Below are 16,849 nucleotides of genomic sequence, written 5' to 3'. Positions count from 1 at the left end.
GAAGGTGTATGTAGTAAAAGAAATAAAAGCGTTTATTTGATCAATTGATTTGTTGACTAGTTGGTTATATGATTGGCTGAGTTGAGTGAATAAATATTTGGTTGATTGAATAAATATTGGATGGTTGGTTGGTTAATTAATTGATTGATTGACAAAAGATTGTACACTTAATGGCTGCTTCAAATCAATGGTTGAAAATATGAAGAACATAATAAAAGACATATAGATAATATATCTGTAACATTGTAATTAGTTCTGCGTATGTCAGAGCTGCAATAATAAAGACTAAAAAAAAAACAAGCCAACCCACCTAGTACAATAGCAAAAGTCATCTTAATCGATTTTACTTTTGCTCTTGATATAAAACCACCTGATCTTTTAAACGCAGATGTCTCCATTGGTGAAAAATTGTTGTTGATGTTGCTGTTGTTATTGATGTTGTGGTTGATGTTGTTGTTGTTGTTGATGTTGCTGTTGATGTTGTTGTTGATGTTGTCTTGTTGCTGTTCTAATGTTTCTGTTTCATGGCTGAAGCTTATTTTGGCTGTTCGATTTTGGAAAAATAATTAACGCGTTGCAATGTTTTGATCTATGGTTGATATTTGTTGGTATTATAACTATAATTATAGTTGCTAATTATAATTATAGTTGCTAATTATAATTATAGTTGCTAATTATAATTATAATTGCTAATTATAATTATAGTTGCTAATTATATTGATAACTTTTTTCTAATTTATTAATTTAAGCAAATTTTTAAAAAATATTTTTCAGAAATACCACCAAACATCACACGGCAAATGCAAATATGTAACAATCCAACAAAGCATCAAAGACATTGAAAGGCTGGGATGTCTTTGCGTTCGAACCCAGTCACGGTGACAGTAAGACCATTGCCTTATCAACGTTCGCCACTACCAAAACCATTAAAAATTTTTTATTCCGGACAAGTTTATATCACGCGAAAACTCTAATGGAGTGAAAATGAAATTTCAAAATGGCGGGAAAGTTCGTTATCTCACTCATTATCGCCCGAGACATAAAATGGGACTTATTTTTCTATTTATTGTCAAGTATAATTCAGTTTATGTCGTAGTAAATTGCAGCGACGATGATGATGATGATGCTGATGATGGTTATGATGATGATTTTGATTGTGATGAAGACTTCTCGTGAGTTTTCTTTCCTTCATCACATAACCATCATCATTTTAATCAACACTACTACCATCATCATCGTCGTCATCATCATCTTCATCATCGTCGTCATCATCATCATTGTTATCATGATTATCATCACCATCATCACCCTCATCATCGTCATCATCACCACAACTTCCTAACCATTTTTATATTTCCAAAAACTCGCGCTACTCCTATCTTGAGCGTGATTGGCTGTGGCGGACATGCAGGCTCTCCTCATCGGCCTCTCATTGGTCGACGTATTGATGACGTAAACGATGATTACGTAACAGACGGTGATGATTATGGCGGGAATTATGAATGCCAGCAGAGAGTTTAGAACGATGTACAGCTGGAAAGTCGTCACAATTAATGTTATCTCTTGCATTGTAAACAACGAGTAGGAAAGAGAGAGAGAGAGAAAGAGAGAGAGAGAGAGAGAGAGAGAGAGAGAGAGAGAGAAACACGCAAGAAAGAATTAAGAGATTCATACTAAAAAGAGAGAAAGTGGAGAAAGAGAGAGGTAGTATAAAAATAATTAAGGAAAGAAAGAAAAACCGATGAGATGATGAAAAGAAAGCGCTGAGTGCAAATGAACCAGAGAGGGAATGGTTATAAAAAAAATTAAAGAAAATGTTAACATCTATAAAAAATAATTTTAAAAATAAAATTGGAAAAAGTACAAAAATGGTCAAAGAAAGAGAGAGAGAGAGAGAGAGAGATAGAAGAGAGATAGAAAGGAGAGAGAGAGAGAGGGAGATAAATGGGAGAGATTAACTATCAATTTATCGCACGTTGCAATAGGAAATTCATTCATTCATTCGTTCGTTCATTCACTCACTCATTTATTCATTTGCTTAGTCGTCCATCAATCATCATTTTTTATTTAAATCTTGCACCAAACAAACATTCATATTTTCTTTAATGAAAAAAGTTCGGTGAAAATTTGAAGACAAAGAATTTCTGGACTGCAAATCATAACTATTTTTCAAAGATCTTACTATTAAACCAAGGGTGGGCAAACTTTTTGCTATGAGGGCCGCATTGAGAAATATTTTATCTTTGAAGGGCTTCATATGTATTTGACTAACAAATTTTTTCGATCCGAGGATAAATTTTTTAAGATTTATGGCCCTTTTTTTTAGTCATAATGTCTGGCTTTGGCAAACAAGACCTCGCGAGCCGCATAAAATAGCTTCGAGGGCCGTGGCTTTGCCCATCCTTGTATTAAACAAAAGTGTCAAATTCGTGTATATCTTTTTTTTACTCTCTCTCTCTCTCTCTCTCTCTCTCTCTCTCTCTCTCTCTCTCTTTACATTTTTCTCTTTTCTTTCATTCTTTTTCTTTTTTTACATTTCTCTTTCTTTTTCTCTCACTCTTTCTCTCTTTTATTCCTTCTCTTTTTCTATGTCACTTTCTTACTTTCTCACTTTCTTTCTTTTCTCTTCTTCTTCTCTCTCTCTCTCTCTCTCTCTTCTTATTATTGAAAATATATACAAATATGAAAATAATTAATAGAAATGCTATCAATTCAGTGCAGCTGGAAATTAAATTGATGATTTACTTTCAAATATTTTCAAACTTTTTCCAACAGTTGGAGAATGTTTTTTTTTGGGTTCCATTTTAAACCATTTGTGCTTCACTATGCAAACTAACTAACATCCTTCTATTTAGTTGTTTATGTAATAAATTTACTCCTTCATTCATTTAATAGTTTTTTAGCCATTTATTCATTCATTCATTCATTCATTCATTTATTCATTCATTCCATTTTATTTATTCATTCATTCATTAAATCATTTAATCCATTTGACCGACTAACCAACCAACCAAACAACCAACCAACCCCCAACCAACCAACCAACCAACCAACCAACCAACCAACCAACCAACCGACCGACCAACCAACCGACCAACCAACCGACCAACCAACCGACCAACTAACCGACCAACCAACCGACCAACCAACCAATCAACCAATCAATCAACCAAACAACCGACCTGCCAATCCTGGACATCAATGACACATAGATACATTTGAATATTTTCATCAAACTTCTTCTTAATGAATGCCAGCATTGGAAGAGATGCAAGTACCGCTAAGAACCACGCAGAACCAACAAGCCAATATTTGGATTTTTCTGTTCGCGAGTTTGTATTGTATAAGTTTGTGTAAGTTTTTCTATTTTGAACTTGTTTTGCTTGTGTTTTGTATATATATTTGTATATATTTTTTGTATGTATTCGGTAGGTTTTACACGTTCCATTGCATGTGTGTGTGTACTCTTTTTAATAATTTTTGGTTTCTACGTAAATTATGTTCGCGCGTATGTGTATGTATGTGTGTGTGTATATGTGTATGTGTGTGTATGTGTGTGTGTGTGTGTGTGTGTTTAATTTAGGCGCAAGTTCCACGAGTTTTCGGTGTTTAGAAATTCGCGTGCCAAGAAGTCATTGGTAGTTTTATGTTTCTCTTTCCTATTTACATTTTGATTAACATCGTCACCATCATCATCCTCATCGTCATCATCATCATCGTCATCGTCAACTTCTTCACCACCATCGTCATCATCATCACCATCACATCACATCATCATCACACTATCAGCAGCGGTGCACACACACACAAACATACACAAACACATGCACACAAACGGCATCATCATCATCATCACCTCTGGCTGACCAACTGAGCGGGCGGGCAACGGCCAGTACTCTGTCGATGCTGAGTGAGACCAAGATGAATGACGAAGCGTAGAGGACGCTGAACTAATATGTGTGTGTATGTGTATATGTGTTTGTTTTTGTGTGTGTGGAGTGAATAAGTGAATGAATGAATGAATGAATGAATGAATGAATGAATGAATGAATGAATGAATGAATGAATGAATGAATGAATGAATGAATGAATGAATGAATGAATGAATGAATGAATGAATGAATGAATGAATGAATGAATGAATGAATGAATGAATGAATGAATGAATGAATGAATGATTGAATGACAATCGGAAAAATTAAAAAACAAAACTCACCTGACTAACTCTGACGATTTTGCACGTGATATTGTCGGCTTCCCATTCGATGGTCAGTTTCCAAACGATGTCCACAAATACAACCAGCACACCAGTGCACAAGTCTGCAGCGGTTCACACACATAGAAACACATACACACAAACATATACACACAAACATACACACACAAACATATACACACAAACATATACACACAAACATACACACACATACACATACACACCCACACACATACACACACATACAAACATACATACACACCGGCGATAATACATATTGTATATTTTATTAGTCTTGCGAAAAAACGTGTCCAATTATAATTGGCTTGGCACAATCACAAGTGATGATGATTCATGCTTGTTAACTGCTTTCGCTAATTTTTGTTTTCATTACTATTATAAATATTTATTATTATTGCTATCATCATCATTATTATTATTATTGTTGTTATTATTATATTACAGAAATTTAAAATGTTTGATATATTAAAGTTAAGTATTGATTAATAGGTTATACAATTATTTGGCTACATTTAATTTTGCTGCTATGCGATCAAAATTTAAGAACAAAAACAAACAAACGAACGAACATTCAAATGAACAAACACACAAACGAGCAGAGCAAACAACGGCTGGTTGTAACAAACAACAAAGGGCAACAATATAGCTCTGTGACGTAATCTTCGTCACGTGACGTGGAAGCAAAATGATTACGTGGTTTAGTGGACGCTACCGTGACCCAACAAATAAATTGGATAGAAAAACAAAAGAAAAACAAAGCATCTGGGAAGAATGAAAGATGGACATTAAAAAAATAAGAAGAGAGAAAAGAAGAAATAGAGAAAAAAAGACAGAGAGGGAGAGAGAGAGAGGAAGAGAAGTGGTGTGAAAGAGGGTAGAAGAATAGTGTTATAATTAGGTTCTGACGGAAAATGCAATTATGTACCAAAAAGAAGCTGTTGGGTGTGTTAATCGTTCGTTGTTATGTCAGTTGGTCATCTGCACTGCTTGTAATTTATTAGATTCTTGTTCATGTTTGTATGTTTTTGTATATATCTGTTTGTATATGTTTTGTATCTGTATGTATATGTATGTTTGTATTTATTCAACATTCTGCGGAAAATTTAACATGTCTGTGTTTATCAATGATATTTGAATGCATGCCCTTGCAGGCAAGTTAGTGGTGGGTGGGTATTCATTTATCTTCGAGTTCTTTTATACCCAAATTTTCACGAATTTCTTTTAATGAAGTTGGTTATTTCTATTTCCCTTTGGAAACTAATCAGTTATGCCTACGTTGTATGCCCATGCAAGTAATGTATTATTGTCTTTTTCTATGCTATTGAATGAACACAAAAAGAAGAACAAATAACTGCCCGAACGATCAAACGAATGACTTTACAGAGAAATGAACAAGCAACACAAACAAACGAACAAATAAACAAACGAACGAGTGAACAGACAAACGAACGAACGTACGAACAAACCTACAAACAATGAAGTACGAACCTGCAATAGCCAGATGGCATATGAAGAAATTCATTCTCGATTTCTTGTTGTTCGGCATTCGAATGTTGACGAGGACCGCCGCATTCAATAGGATGATGAGAAGGAAGAGAACGACGAGGAAACATACTTGGTGGGACTGGGATGGTGGTGGTGATGATATTAATGATGATGATGGTGGGGTCCATGTTGATGGTGACGAGAATGGCGATTATGAAGATGATGAAGAAGAGGATTATAAATGTGGTGATGGTGATGATGGCCATCTATACTGTAATAACAAAAGCCCCACCAACCACCACAAACCAAAACAAACCACAACCAACCACCACAAATCACCACAACCAACCACAACAAACCACACCGACCACAACAGCTGTGTTATTAAACATTTATTACTGAAGATATAAAGTTTCGTTCAATCTTTCGCGCTAAGCGGGCCCAAATTTCAGGCGAGTGAAATTGCTCTAAATCTCTGGTAAGCCGTTATACATACACACGGAGTTTATGAGTGCGACTGCTTCCTGGATTGATGGCTACGTTTAAATTTACGGTGACGGTCGTGCTGATGTTGTTGTTTGAGTAATGTTGTTGTTGTTGTTGCTGTGGTTGTGTTTGTTGTGGTGACTGTTGTTGTGGTGACTGTTGTTGTTGTTGTTGTGGTTGTTTTTGTTGCTGTGGTGGCTGTTGTTGTTGTGGTTGTTGTGGTGGCTATTGTTGTTGTTGTGGTCGTGTTTATTGTTTGACAGATGATGTCCTAGTTTGAGAGATATTAACATTGTTGTTGACGTTGTTGTTTCTGGTTTGAGAAGCATATGTTGCTTAAATTTACGACGACGTTTTTGTTATTGTTGTTTTTCTTTACGACATAATGAACTCTTAATGTCATGATGTCATACGGTTTTGAAGTCATAATGTTATGATGTCATTTCGTTTTGATGTCGTAAACTTATGACGGTATAAAAATGATTTATCTTGCAGCATGTGCTCCGCCGATTTTAATCCTCATTATCGTATAAATTATGAAAAATTCTCCGGTGCGTTTTTCAGCACAGACCACTCCGACACACTTTCCACAACAAGCCACACCACACGCCACACCACACGCCACACCACACGCACCACAACACACCAAAACTTATCCCTGCACCACAAACAAACATTTTTTTTACCTGCAGACAAGCCCTTCTTGATAATGGTAAATCTATTTCTATGTACTATTATACAACTTTTTTATCAAATTGGTTGGCGCAGTATGCATTCGAACCAGAGTACTGCGTGTAACCAGCTTGAAAAATTATTGTTGTCGTTTTATATAGTATAAATTTCGTTATTGTTCTTGCTGTCGTTAGGTTTTATTGTAGCTAATGACCATGCTATTCTAGTTTATTTTGGTAAATAATTTTTTTAGACTGTATAAAGAGAGAGAGAAAGAGAGAGAAAGAGAGAGAAAGAAAGAGAGAGAGAGAGAGAGAGGAAGAGAGACAAAGAGACAGAAGGAAAGAAAGACAAATTTTACTTCGTGAGAATTGAACATTTTTCAAAATTATTTTTGCCCAGAAAACTTTTTGTGAAAAATTGATAAGGGAGAAAATTAAATTGAAAAAAAATCTAATAAAATTAAACTAGACTAAATTAAATCTATTGTAGTTAATCATTGCGATCGAATTTTAATTAAATAATAAAAAATCTAATTTCATTGTGATCGCCATCATTATTTACAACGGCATCAAAACCACAACAATGACGTCACAAAACAGCTGTCATCGTCTTCAAACTTTCAATCTCGCATTCATCGTCGTATCTCGGTGATCTTCTACATAGTAATACAAACAATCGTCAACTTAGCTCTGCCGTCGCTCTACGTTTTTAGCAGCATAAAACAACAAACAATATTACTGGGTGTGCATTCCGACATGGAGCTCCTAACGAGTGTGGGATTCGCTTCCGCCAGAGATTAGGGACTGCAGCTCTACACAGTCATTCAAGTCGTCATTAAAAACTTTTTATTTTGATTGAGCGTTTCCGAACGTCTGACGGAGGATGTTTTTTTGTTTCGAGGGCACCTCAGTCGCTTGCCAGGGCGCTTTATAACTTAACTTTATCATTATCAACAACACAGACGAAAAACATATCAAAATTACATTGACAACAACAATAATAATAAACTAACGGTAACAACAACATTGGCAAAAACAACATTAACATCAGCAGAAATGACACCAATTAAACAAATTTTTTAACTATTACGTTACGCGCATTTATTGAATGCAATAAAACTCTAGAATACTTTTATTGCTTCATGTATCAATATATACATACCGTATGTATGTTTGTTTGTGCATGTGTATGTATATGTGTGTGTATGTGTGCGGGTGGGTGGGCGTTTGTGTGTGGAGATTGTGGTCATAAAGCTATCGTTATTACACAACATTTACAGCACTTATATATCTACAATATAATTTGCCTTTTTTGTTTGCCATACAAAAATATAATCAAATAAAATAGCAATAAAAATGATAACATATTTAATAATAATAAAAGTAATAGTAATAATATCATCTTACATTTATATAGCGCCCTTTCGAACAAAATTTTTGGTGTCTGTGCGTTTTTTAAAAATCTTTACATATACATTTCATTATTCCGTCTTTTTTGTCAGGGTTATATATAATTATTGATGAAAATCACAGCATGTTCCGCGTTGGTTAGCTTCCTATTTAGTTTTTCTATTTTTCTAAGGGATGGAGTCACTCTTTACAAATGTTTCTGTAGAAGACACAACCAGCTTAATAAATAGATAGAATATACAATTCCAGTCATCCACCGCTACCAATTCCAAAAGATGAATTAGTGGTGGGGTATCACACTATATCAGCAAATAGACGGTGTGGCAATGGGCTCTCCATTGGGGGTACACTTCGCAAACTTCTATCTTGAACATATCGTAGAAATGTTATTTAACTATTGTGGTATTTAATAAGAGAGAGAGAGTAGTAAGAGACAGAGAGAGAGGGAGAAAGAGAAGGAGAGAAAGAGAAATAATAAAATAGAGAGAGAGATAAAAGGGACGATTCTCTATTAGAATTAAAGTTATTAACAAAAAATGTGCTGCCTTATATGACACCAGAGCATTGCATTTCATCTCATCGTGTGATCGTGTTTCACTCGCTGTCTGTCTTCATAAATAGAACATGTTGAAGTCTTGAAGTCTAGGGACGTCGTCGTCTACAACAACAACAACAACAACAACAACAACAACAGCAACAACAACAACATGAACAGACACATCAGCAACAACAACAACATCAACAACAACATCAGCGCATAATCAACATGATCGTAAAGCAAAAAACAACGTAGACTACGTCAACATCTACCATAAATCACATTCCATCTTTCAACATTAACAAAACAATAAACAGAAACATACAAAAACAGACGTGAAACTAAACATAAACATAACTTTGTATGGTCCCCCTCGTCTTAAGTACTTCACTTCGTCTTAAAGCACTTCATTTTAATGCCGACATCAACAAAAATTTATCGGCAACATCAACGTTAATGTCATGAATAATAAATGTCAAATTCCTCCAACAACACAACAACAACAAAAAAATGTTGGCAACAAAAATGTCAACAACAACAACGTAGACAAGTTTGATGAATTATCTCGTTAAGAGTGCTTGCAATATTTCATTCGGGCATCCATCAAGCCATCAGAGAGTTATTACCTTTCATCATTTTGCTCAGAAAAAACTACGTACTGAAAAATTTCAAAATTGACAACCGCGACAACAAACTGCAAAAGCAACAAAACGACAACAATTTCAGCAATTCTATCAAAATTACAACAACGATAGCAACAACGTCAACAACAACAACACTTGTTATATTATACAACACTTGTTATATTATACAACAACAACATCGGCAACAACCGAATTGTCAAGTAGTCAAATATAAAATATTACCAAAACAATAACAACACTAACAACAACTGTTGCATTACCATGAAATGAACATCAACAAAAACAAAGCCCAACAACAACAAAACAGAGCAAACGAAATGAAACGACTCCAACAACAACATAACAACAACAAAACAACTACGAAATTGTTGAAAATCCAACATGTCACCTCGACAATAAATTATCATTAACATTGATGACCCATACATGTAGTAATATAACTTTGCATGCCCATGTATGTGTGTGTGTTTGTGTGTGTGTAAGTGGGTAAAACAATTAGTGTACAATCTGTGTACTTGTGTACAATGTATAACGTACAACGTGTGTACAATGTTGTACATACCATGTATATGATGCAGTCCTATCGCCTTTGAATTTTCTTGTTTGTCAATTATTTGTGTGGATCTTATGCTATTGATACAATCTATAAAATTTTGTATGTGTCTTTTAAATAATAATAATAATAAATAATTACATCAGAATAAATAAGAAAGTGATGTTGATTGCATCTCAATACGTTGTAAAGTAAGGAAAAAATGATTACTGGAAAGTGACTTCTTGCCTCAAAAGGCAATTAAGTTGAAAGCATGAAATGTATGGCAAGCTATTGTGTCTACGGAACGCCGAAGGGATGAAAGACTAGCAACCAATTAATAAAAATAATCTTGCCAATCAATCATTTATTAATTATTTTTTTCTATTTCGTGTTTTTAGCTTCTCGGAACTCCAAAAATAAGTTCAGCTCGTGGACAGAATAACATTTCAAACTGAAAAAATTAAATTAGAAAATTTTCAAAATCATTTTTCAGTTTTATTTTTTGCCTTTTTTTATAAAAAAAATAATGCAAAAGGTACCAGCAGAAGACATAACAGTTTTTCAAAAAAAATTTCTATTTTTTGGACTTATTTAATTTGTGTGCTGAAATGGCCAGTTAACATTAAAATGAGTAAAAAAAACAAATATATATATATATATATATATATACACAGTTATACAAAACATATGCACACATACACGCACACATACACGCACACATACACGCACACATACACGCACACATAATCTACACATACGCGGCAGTATATATTGTGTGGCAATAAACATAAATATAGTTGGATGACATTTTACGTTTAAAAAAGTTTTATTCCTTGTTATTTTCTCTCTTTGTTACTTTCTCTTTTCCTTTCTCTCTCTGTCTCTCTCTCTCTCTCTCTTTATTTTTTATCTATTTTCATACTATATCTTTTTATCTCACAATTTTTTTTTCATTTCTTCTCAGTTTCTTTTTTTTCATTCATTCTAGTTTTTCATAATTAATTCTTCTTGTACATTATCTTTTTTTCTTCATTTCTCCATCATTCTCTTTCTCTTTCTCTCTCTTTCGACTTCGACTTATTCTTTTTTCATACCCAATTTTATTCCTTCCTCCTTCGTCATTTGGACTCCTAATGAAATTTGATGGCGAATGAACGGCACACCTGAAAAAATTTATCATCGGCCAGTCGGTGATGAATCTGTCAGTCATAATTAGTGGTGGCCGCCGACTGACACATCTAAATTAAGTTATTCGATTTGAGTCATGACAACAAAAACAATCACACCCAAATATGTAAAAAGACAGACAAACAGACAAGCAGGCAGACAGACAAACAGATAAGCAGACAAACAAGTAGACAGACAGACATCAGACGGACAGGCAAATCGTCACAAAAATATAAATCAATTAATTGCAAGCAATAAAATGAACATAAATAATCGAATAAAAAAATACAAATAAATAAACAAACTAGACAGTCATACATACACACACACTCAAATAAACATACAGACAGTCAGACAGACACTCACAAACAAACGTAAAAAGAGACAGGCAGACAAACATACAAAAATATACAAATCTCTGAAAACATACAAATTTATGCGGGATTAATCAGTTGCATAATGAAGCTGAAGCTTGACAAATATCAACAAAATATTCAGACGGAGAAAAAGTTACATTATGACAAAAATGCAAAAACAACAACAAAAAAAACAACAATAAACAACAACAGCAACAACAAAACAATAACTGGCATCCCTTAACAAAGCTTCAATTTGAGTCTGCCATTTTAACATTAAAATGATATATGTCGTCGTCTATCTCGTCATAAGATATTTTCAACAACAGAATTATAACAATTACCATAACTGTTATAACTATAATTATTTATTATTACAATAATAATATAATAACAACAACAATAATAATATTATTATAAATATATTATAATTATAACTATAATTATTTATTATTACAATAATAATATAATAACAACAACAATAATAATAATATTATAAATATATTATAATTATAACTATAATTATTTATTATTACAATAATAATATAATAACAACAACAACAATAATAAAATTATTATTATAGTATGTAGGTACCATTCATGAATGTATGTTTAAGTAAGTTTATGTGACTCTAGGCATACGTATAAGTAGTGGTGTGTGTGTGTGTGTGTGTGTGTGTGTGTAGGTGTAGGCGTAGGTGTAGGTGTACATATGTGTGTGTGAAGTAAAATTTGTGCACATATGCAGAGCGTGCGAAAAAATTAACAGAACACATGCTTTCTGTTTATACATCCCTCAAGATTTCATTAATCCATTGCCTTTATACATGATGCATACATACGCACACATACATACACTTTCACACACACACACACACACACACACACACACACACACACATACACACACACATTCATACATACATTCATGGAAACAATATCGTTACGCCAAAAAAGTCATTGTGATATACAGATAGAACCAGTACAATAAATACAAAAATTAAACTAGCAGCATTGAAACACGTAATAAGTCGTTCGAGACAATCATCTGTCTTCAAAATGTCAGTTTTCCGTGGCTCCCTGCCATGCTATCCACCGAGCCATCCGTCAAACGTCTAAAATATTTGCAAGATTTTGTTTTTTTCTTTTTTTTCTCGTTCCATCCATCAATCAACCAACCAATTAAGTGTGTAATTAATAAACCAACGAACCAATCAATCATTTCATTGGTCAGTCAATCGCGTGATCGGGGCAACAATCATTGGCCAATTGTTTCGGATTTAGTTTCTGGACAATAATATTCACGTATAAGATTACGTTTGTGTGTGTGTGTGTGTGTGTGTGTGTGTGCGAATACGTTGATTTGCATGTGTGTAAGCGAAACATTTATATTTAGAAAAGTTTGTTATATAAATTATTCATTTGTCAATTATTTGTTTTTGTTTTTTTCCATTTATAAACTAATTTCACGAAATGTTGTATAAGCTCTTTGTTTTTGTTTTTTTTTTGTTTTTATGTTTCTATGTTTTTTTTTCTATAAAGAAGCCTTCAACTTCTTTTCTAAGAACTTTTTATTAATGACGTCACATAATGTCATCGCCATCAATTACGTCATCAATTATTGCGCCGTCATCAACCTTCTATTAATTATTTTGGGTTTTTTTTTCCGTGCTTATGTTTTTTCGGTAAATTCCTAAATGAAATCTGTTAATACGTTCGTAATATTCTCTCTCTATCTCTTTTTCTCAATTTTTTTTATTTCTCTCTCTTTTTTTCTTTTTCTCTTTCTCTCTTTCTCTCTCTCTCTTTCTCTCTCTCTCTCTCTCTCTCTCATATACATATATATCTCATATACATATATATATATATATATATATATATATATATATATATATATATGAATGGTTAAACATTTATGTGTTTATATATGTACTGAGCGAACATTTACATAGTTATATGTCTATATATGTATGACACGAACATTTACTTATTTATCTTCAATTATCTTTCTGCTTCAGTTATTTTCCTTATTTTATTTCATTAACTATTCATGTATCTACCTGCGGTGACCACCACAAACAAACAGTCTTATTCGGTCTCCGCATATTCAACTTCATAACTTTTATTCACTTATTTGATATGTTGTTGATTATGAATAAAACTTTGAAAATGAAAAAATGAAAATATATATATATTTGAAACATTAAAAGTACATTATATATAAAAACACACTTATAAATTCACACAAATACACACACTGACTTACGCAAAGACATACGCATAAACAAAACACACAAACACACACAGACCCACACAAATACGTACACAAACACACATACAAATACGCACACGCACACACACACGTACACACACGGACACACAAGCGGACGACTTAACATAGGGATAATAGCAGCTGAAAATTGATCATGTATGCGTAGGATAGGATATTACATTATTTTAAATCCGCCATATTGCTGTTCCAATAAGCCGGAAGGAAATAGAAATAAAAAAAAAGCAAACATCATTACAAAAAAAAATTTTCGGTTAAAATTTTTGCTGAAGTTATTGCCATTGTAATTATTTCTAATGTGTTTTTGTGTGTGTTGTGTGTATGGGTATGTGTTGTGTCTGTGTGTGTGTATATGTGTGTGTGTGGTGTGTATGTCCAATAAGTCAATTTATTAATAAATAAATTAATGAATAATTAAATTGGTTAATTAGTTACTTAACTTACCAGCTAATTCATTGGAATAATTTTTAAAAAAAGTTTTTTATCTTTTAGAAACATACACGTACATTTACACACACACACACACACACACACACACACACACACACACACACACACACACACACACACACACACACACACACACATACACACACACACACGCTGCAAATAAGATTAAATTGAATAATGGCTAGCTGTTTCTCTACCTCAGTTTTTGACATTTTTGGCAATTAGTTTTGTAATTAATTTTTTTTCCAATTTTTTAATGACGCCACACCGTATTTAAAGTATTTTTTTTATCTTTTCAAATGACGTCACACAATATTTAACGTCTTTTTAAATGTTTATTTAATGGCGTCACATGTATCGTACGAGGTTCTTATACAATTTATTTAAAAAAAAAAATTCTCGCCTGGTGGCCATTAAGTTTAAAGATTTTGTTAAAACTTTTGGTTAAAAGTTAATCTAGTTTTCTAACACATCATTTCAGCAACAGAAAAAAATCAACACCCACATACACACACCACACACCCCACACACGGGACTCACACACACACACACACATTAAGTAATACCAATTGAGTAAGTAACATTAAATGACATCAACTAAGGAACAGTAAGCTACTAACCAAGTATGCGTCTTCAAAATTATGCGATGTAGTGTTTGTTGAAGTTTTAATCGTAGTTGTGTTAGAGTGATTGTTGGGTCTGTTGTTGTTGTTGTTGTTGTTTAGAAAATTGTTTCTGCTGTCGATCATACTTTGGTAATTTAAGTTGTTGTTGTTGATGTTGTTGTTGTTGCTGATGTAGTTGATGGTAAAGCTCGTTGATTTAACCATCGTTATGTGTATGATGATTAATTAGATGATTAGCTTTTACGATAACAGTGATGATGATAATGATGATGATGACGACGATGATGATGACGACGATGATGATGACGAGGACGATGATGAAAATGATGATGATGATGATGATGACGACGATGATGACGATGATGACGACGATGATGATGAAAATGATGATGGTGATGATTTCTCGTTCTTCTAGAAAGGCATCGTCAATAAAAAAATATACACGTAACGTAAGCGTTCCATCCTAAATGAAATGATATTGTAATGATGATGACGATGACGATGATGACGACGACGATGATGATTATTATTGTAATGATGATGTATGACAATTGTATTAAAAACTTTAATAAATAAATAATAAATTTTACTTTAATAAAGGCTCCCATCAAGTCGAATTTAAAACTGCAGACTGGCTTCAAAAAAGCACGCAATTATGGTTCAAACAATGTTAAAAACGCTTTCTTTGATATTTCTTTTTCATTTTTTTATCTTTTTCTTTCCCTTTTATTTTTCTCTTTTTCTCTTCTACTTTCTCTCTCTTTCTTTCTTTCTCTTTCTTACGTTCTCTCTCTCTCTCTCTCTCTCTCTCTCTCTCTCACATTCTCTCATTTCATTTTCATCATTTTGCTTCTAATTTTATTTATATATCTTTCTATATATCTATTTTTGGTTTAGCTCATTTTTCTTTTTTAATTTAAATTTTTTTCAGTTTTTCATTTTTTTATTTTATTTTCCCCCAAAAACTGCAATAAATAAATTTCTGCTATCCAGACTGTCTTTTTTCTCGTCACTGTCGATAGGAAATCATATCATGCCATTCTTTTTGAAGTGAATTAATGAGATACATGAAAAAGATTATATACACTTGTGTGTGTGTGTGTGCGTTCGTGTGTGTGTGTGTGTGTGTGTATGTATGTGTATGTATGTTATGTGTCTGTATAATGTGTTATTTATATGGCAATATATGTATTTATAAACCAAACCCAATGTGTGAACACATATTCTTTGTTCACATATGTGCGTGTGCTGTGTAAATCCAAGCAACACACACACACACCCGTTGCGGGTGTTAGGCGGGGATCTGTTTGCATTTGAAACCGGTCACAACAGCAGCAGAACCAGACGTCCTAACCATAAGACTATCTCGAGTTAATGAGTAAAAAGATAATATTTGTGATAGTATTTTATCGATTAATGAATTTTTTTTTCTATAAATTTTTTTTACTTAAACAGAAAATTTTAAGATTGTGTACCGACGTGAAAAGAAAAGCATTCAAACATCATTAGGACGAGTGCTCTTGCAAAGAAAAGAGCACACTCAACATGATGCTTTCTTATCCCTCTCTCTCTCTTTCTCTCTCTCTCTCTCTTCCCCGCTCTTTTTACTAATCTTTCTCTCTCTTTCTCTCTCTATCTCTTTTTTCGCTGTTTTATTGATCTTTCTTCTCTCTCTCTCTCTTTCTCTTTCTCTCTTTGTCTTGTAGTTGTTGTTGATATTGTTGTTTTGACAAAATTCTACGAAAAATTTTACGTTATTGTTGTCGGTCGTTTGATTTGTTTCTTGCGTCCAAACGACCATCCAGTAGCATACAAATGATACATAAACTCAACCACACTCATGCATAAAAGTCCATCCCCCCTCTCTCTCTCTCTCTCGCGTTCTTTTCCGTCTTCTTTTCATCCCATTTTTTTTCTTTTTCTATTCTCTCTATTCTGTTCACTCGTCAGT

General features: G+C 33.3%; 1 protein-coding gene across 1 annotated transcript in view; it reads right to left on the bottom strand.

Moving 5' to 3' along the window:
• HELRODRAFT_71528 (hypothetical protein) overlaps window positions 1-5,783 on the bottom strand; it is a gene marked incomplete at both ends in the record, with an annotated part of 6,774 nt that extends 991 nt beyond the window's left edge. The window contains 6 exons of the mRNA XM_009011743.1: window positions 318-370; window positions 1,374-1,533; window positions 3,183-3,322; window positions 3,857-3,950; window positions 4,217-4,320; window positions 5,726-5,783. Coding sequence (XP_009009991.1) covers window positions 318-370; window positions 1,374-1,533; window positions 3,183-3,322; window positions 3,857-3,950; window positions 4,217-4,320; window positions 5,726-5,783 — 609 coding nt within the window. The remainder of the gene's footprint in view (window positions 1-317; window positions 371-1,373; window positions 1,534-3,182; window positions 3,323-3,856; window positions 3,951-4,216; window positions 4,321-5,725) is intronic.
• Window positions 5,784-16,849: the final 11,066 nt, after the last annotated feature.

Source organism: Helobdella robusta (assembly GCF_000326865.2).
Source record: "Helobdella robusta unplaced genomic scaffold HELROscaffold_10, whole genome shotgun sequence".
Classification (NCBI taxonomy): domain Eukaryota; kingdom Metazoa; phylum Annelida; class Clitellata; order Rhynchobdellida; family Glossiphoniidae; genus Helobdella; species Helobdella robusta.
This window is presented reverse-complemented; position numbering and strand designations above follow the sequence as displayed.